This window comes from Macrobrachium rosenbergii, unplaced genomic scaffold, assembly GCF_040412425.1.
Source record: "Macrobrachium rosenbergii isolate ZJJX-2024 unplaced genomic scaffold, ASM4041242v1 13869, whole genome shotgun sequence".
NCBI lineage: Eukaryota > Metazoa > Arthropoda > Malacostraca > Decapoda > Palaemonidae > Macrobrachium > Macrobrachium rosenbergii.
In genome coordinates, this window is record NW_027100717.1 from 1,430,949 (window position 1) to 1,435,149 (window position 4,201).

Below are 4,201 nucleotides of genomic sequence, written 5' to 3' on the forward strand. Positions count from 1 at the left end.
ATAAGCAACTAGCAGAGGATGCAGCCAGAAGAGATAAGCAACTAGCAGAGGATGCAGCCAGAAGAGATAAGCAACTAGCAGAGGATGCAGCCAGAAGAGATAACCTAGCAGAGGATGCAGCCAGAAGAGATAAACAACTAGCAGAGGATGCAGCCAGAAGAGATAAGCAACTAGCAGAGGATGCAGCCAGAAGAGATAAGCAACTAGCAGAGGATGCAGCCAGAAGAGATAAGCAACTAGCAGAGGATGCAGCCAGAAGAGATAAAGCAACTAGCAGAGGATGCAGCCAGAAGAGATAAGCAACTAGCAGAGGATGCAGCCAGAAGAGATAAGCAACTAGCAGAGGATGCAGCCAGAAGAGATAAGCAACTAGCAGAGGATGCAGCCAGAAGAGATAAGCAACTAGCAGAGGATGCAGCCAGAAGAGATAAGCAACTAGCAGAGGATGCAGCCAGAAGAGGTAAGCAACTAGCAGAGGATGCAGCCAGAAGAGATAAGCAACTAGCAGAGGATGCAGCCAGAAGAGGTAAGCAACTAGCAGAGGATGCAGCCAGAAGAGATAAGCAACTAGCAGAGGATGCAGCCAGAAGAGGTAAGCAACTAGCAGAGGATGCAGCCAGAAGAGATAAGCAGCTAGCAGAGGATGCAGCCAGAAGAGATAAGCAACTAGCAGAGGATGCAGCCAGAAGAGATAAGCAGCTAGCAGAGGATGCAGCCAGAAGAGATAAGCAACTAGCAGAGGATGCAGCCAGAAGAGATAAGCAACTAGCAGAGGATGCAGCCTGAAGAGATAAGCAACTAGCAGAGGATGCAGCCAGAAGAGATAAGCAACTAGCAGAGGATGCAGCCAGAAGAGGTAAGCAACTAGCAGAGGATGCAGCCAGAAGAGATAAGCAACTAGCAGAGGATGCAGCCAGAAGAGATAAGATAGCAGCTAGCAGAGGATGCAGCCAGAAGAGATAAGCAACTAGCAGAGGATGCAGCCAGAAGAGATAAGCAGCTAGCAGAGGATGCATCCAGAAGAGATAAGCAACTAGCAGAGGATGCAGCCAGAAGAGATAAGCAAACTAGCAGAGGATGCAGCCAGAAGAGGTAAGCAACTGGCAGAGGATGCAGCCAGAAGAGATAAGCAACTGGCAGAGGATGCAGCCAGAAGAGATAAGCAACTGGCAGAGGATGCAGCCAGAAGAGATAAGCAACTAGCAGAGGATGCAGCCAGAAGAGATAAATAAGTTAGCAGAGGAGATGCATCAGCAGAAGAGATAAGCAACTAGCAGAGGATGCAGCCAGAAGAGATAAGCAACTAGCAGAGGATGCAGCCAGAAGAGGTAAGCAACTAGCAGAGGATGCAGCCAGAAGAGATAAGCAACTAGCAGAGGATGCAGCCAGAAGAGATAAGCAACTAGCAGAGGATGCAGCCAGAAGAGATAAGCAGCTAGCAGAGGATGCAGCCAGAAGAGATAAGCAACTAGCAGAGGATGCAGCCAGAAGAGATAAGCAACTAGCAGAGGATGCATCCAGAAGAGATAAGCAACTAGCAGAGGATGCAGCCAGAAGAGATAAGCAACTAGCAGAGGATGCAGCCAGAAGAGGTAAGCAACTAGCAGAGGATGCAGCCAGAAGAGATAAGCAGCTAGCAGAGGATGCAGCCAGAAGAGATAAGCAACTAGCAGAGGATGCAGCCAGAAGAGATAAGCAGCTAGCAGAGGATGCAGCCAGAAGAGATAAGCAACTAGCAGAGGATGCAGCCAGAAGAGATAAGCAGCTAGCAGAGGATGCAGCCAGAAGAGATAAGCAACCAGCAGAGGATGCAGCCAGAAGAGATAAGCAGCTAGCAGAGGATGCAGCCAGAAGAGATAAGCAACTAGCAGAGGATGCAGCCAGAAGAGATAAGCAGCTAGCAGAGGATGCAGCCAGAAGAGATAAGCAGCTAGCAGAGGATGCATCCAGAAGAGATAAGCAACTAGCAGAGGATGCAGCCAGAAGAGATAAGCAGCTAGCAGAGGATGCAGCCAGAAGAGATAAGCAACTAGCAGAGGATGCAGCCAGAAGAGATAAGCAACTAGCAGAGGATGCAGCCAGAAGAGATAAGCAACTGCAGCAGAGAGGATGCAGCCAGAAGAGATAAGGCAGCAGCCAGAACATAGCAGAGGATGCAGCCAGAAGAGATAAGCAACTGGCAGAGGATGCAGCCAGAAGAGATAAGCAACTGGCAGAGGATGCAGCCAGAAGAGATAAGCAACTGGCAGAGGATGCAGCCAGAAGAGATAAGCAACTGGCAGAGGATGCAGCCAGAAGAGATAAGCAACTGGCAGAGGATGCAGCCAGAAGAGATAAGCAACTGGCAGAGGATGCAGCCAGAAGAGATAAGCAACTAGCAGAGGATGCAGCCAGAAGAGATAAGCAACTAGCAGAGGATGCAGCCAGAAGAGATAAGCAGCTAGCAGAGGATGCAGCCAGAAGAGATAAGCAACTAGCAGAGGATGCAGCCAGAAGAGATAAGAAGAGCAGCAGAGGATGCATCCAGAAGAGATAAGCAACTAGCAGAGGATGCAGCCAGAAGAGATAAGCAACTAGCAGAGGATGCAGCCAGAAGAGATAAGCAACTAGCAGAGGATGCAGCCAGAAGAGATAAGCAACTAGCAGAGGATGCAGCCAGAAGAGATAAGCAACTAGCAGAGGATGCAGCCAGAAGAGATAAGCAAATAGCAGAGGATGCAGCCAGAAGAGATAAGCAACTAGCAGAGGATGCAGCCAGAAGAGATAAGCAGCTAGCAGAGGATGCAGCCAGAAGAGATAAACAACTAGCAGAGGGTGCAGCCAGAAGAGATAAGCAACTAGCAGAGGATGCAGCCAGAAGAGATAAGCAACTAGCAGAGGATGCAGCCAGAAGAGATAAGCAACTAGCAGATGATGCAGCCAGAAGAGATAAGCAGCTAGCAGAGGGTGCAGCCAGAAGAGATAAACAAATAGCAGAGGAAGCAGCAAGGATACATGAACGTGAGTTGGCCGAACTCAGACCAGTCTCATAAGGATAGGAGAGAATGTTGGAAAAAAAAAAGTTAGCTGTGAAAGCTACAAAGTTTAATTTAACTAATGCTTTAACTGCTTCAGATTCAAGTGAAACTGTTAAGATGCCAAAAATGCCACCTTGCTCTGAAGGAAATAACATAACCTCATATATTATTCGTTTTGAGAAAATGGCGAGAATATGTGAGTGGCTGGAAGACACTTGGGCAACACTTCTAGGATTGCTATTGACAGATAATGCAGTAAAGGTCTATTCTACTTTACCAGACAAAGTGTTATATCATTATAAGGAACTTTAGAAAACTATTATTAAAACCTTTAGAAAAATTCCAGTTCAGTATATGAAAGAATTTAGATATGCAAAAATGCCGCCTCATTCCGCTTACTAGCAATTTTTAACCCTACTTATTGTCTCTTTAACTATTGGTTAGACAGTGCAGCTGTAGAGTGAACCTATGTATTAGAGATTTCATGGTGTTAGACCAGTTTATAACACTTATGCCTACCCCTACAAGGACCTCTTGAAGGAACGTGATGTTGTGGAAGCCAAGAAGAGGGCTGATCTTGCAGATTTGTATGCTGTCGCTCATAAAGTGCATCCTAGTGAAAAGAAAAACCACTCGCCTAGACTTAGTGGAGACAAAGGTAAGGAAAGCTTAGTCAAAGTTGAAACCAGTAGTTACAATTCTTCTAGTAATCATCACAACAGAAGCTCCTTTTCCAAATTTTGTTTGTTTTCAGAGTGGTGAACATGGCTATATAAAAGAATAAGTGGCCAAATAAGATAGTTGAACACAAGGTTAGCAAATGTTTTACAGACACTGGCGAATTGAGATGCCCATTGACCTGTGGAACTATTAATGGAGCTAAGATTTCTTCCATTTTGAGAGGTTCAGGTTTACAGGTGTTGTGGTAAGTCAGGATATCTTGCCAAACCTGTGAAAGCTGAGTACTACCCTGCATTTCAGTTGGTGAGTTATTACCCAATCAAGTTTTGTTCCTTCTTCGTTGGAAACATGCGAGGGGCACTTTGCCCAGCTAAGAAGGGTATGGTTGCAATGCACAATACATCTAATGATGCTGTGGAAGTTAATGTTGTTACGAGACTGGAGAGGGTAAAAAGGTAAGTAGTAGCACTCACGTCTTGTGCCTGGAGTTGAACCATTGAAAA

General features: G+C 46.1%; 1 protein-coding gene across 1 annotated transcript; it reads left to right on the forward strand.

The window, feature by feature from the left end:
• Positions 1 to 1,043: 1,043 nt before the first annotated feature.
• LOC136837836 (axoneme-associated protein mst101(1)-like) lies at positions 1,044 to 3,675 on the forward strand (the record flags this gene model as incomplete). The annotated part of the gene is made up of 4 exons (XM_067102732.1): positions 1,044 to 1,195; positions 2,729 to 3,000; positions 3,115 to 3,272; positions 3,546 to 3,675. Coding segments are annotated over exons 1-4 (712 nt in total), but the record flags the coding sequence as incomplete, so codon positions are not given.
• Between the last annotated feature and the right edge of the window lie 526 nt (positions 3,676 to 4,201).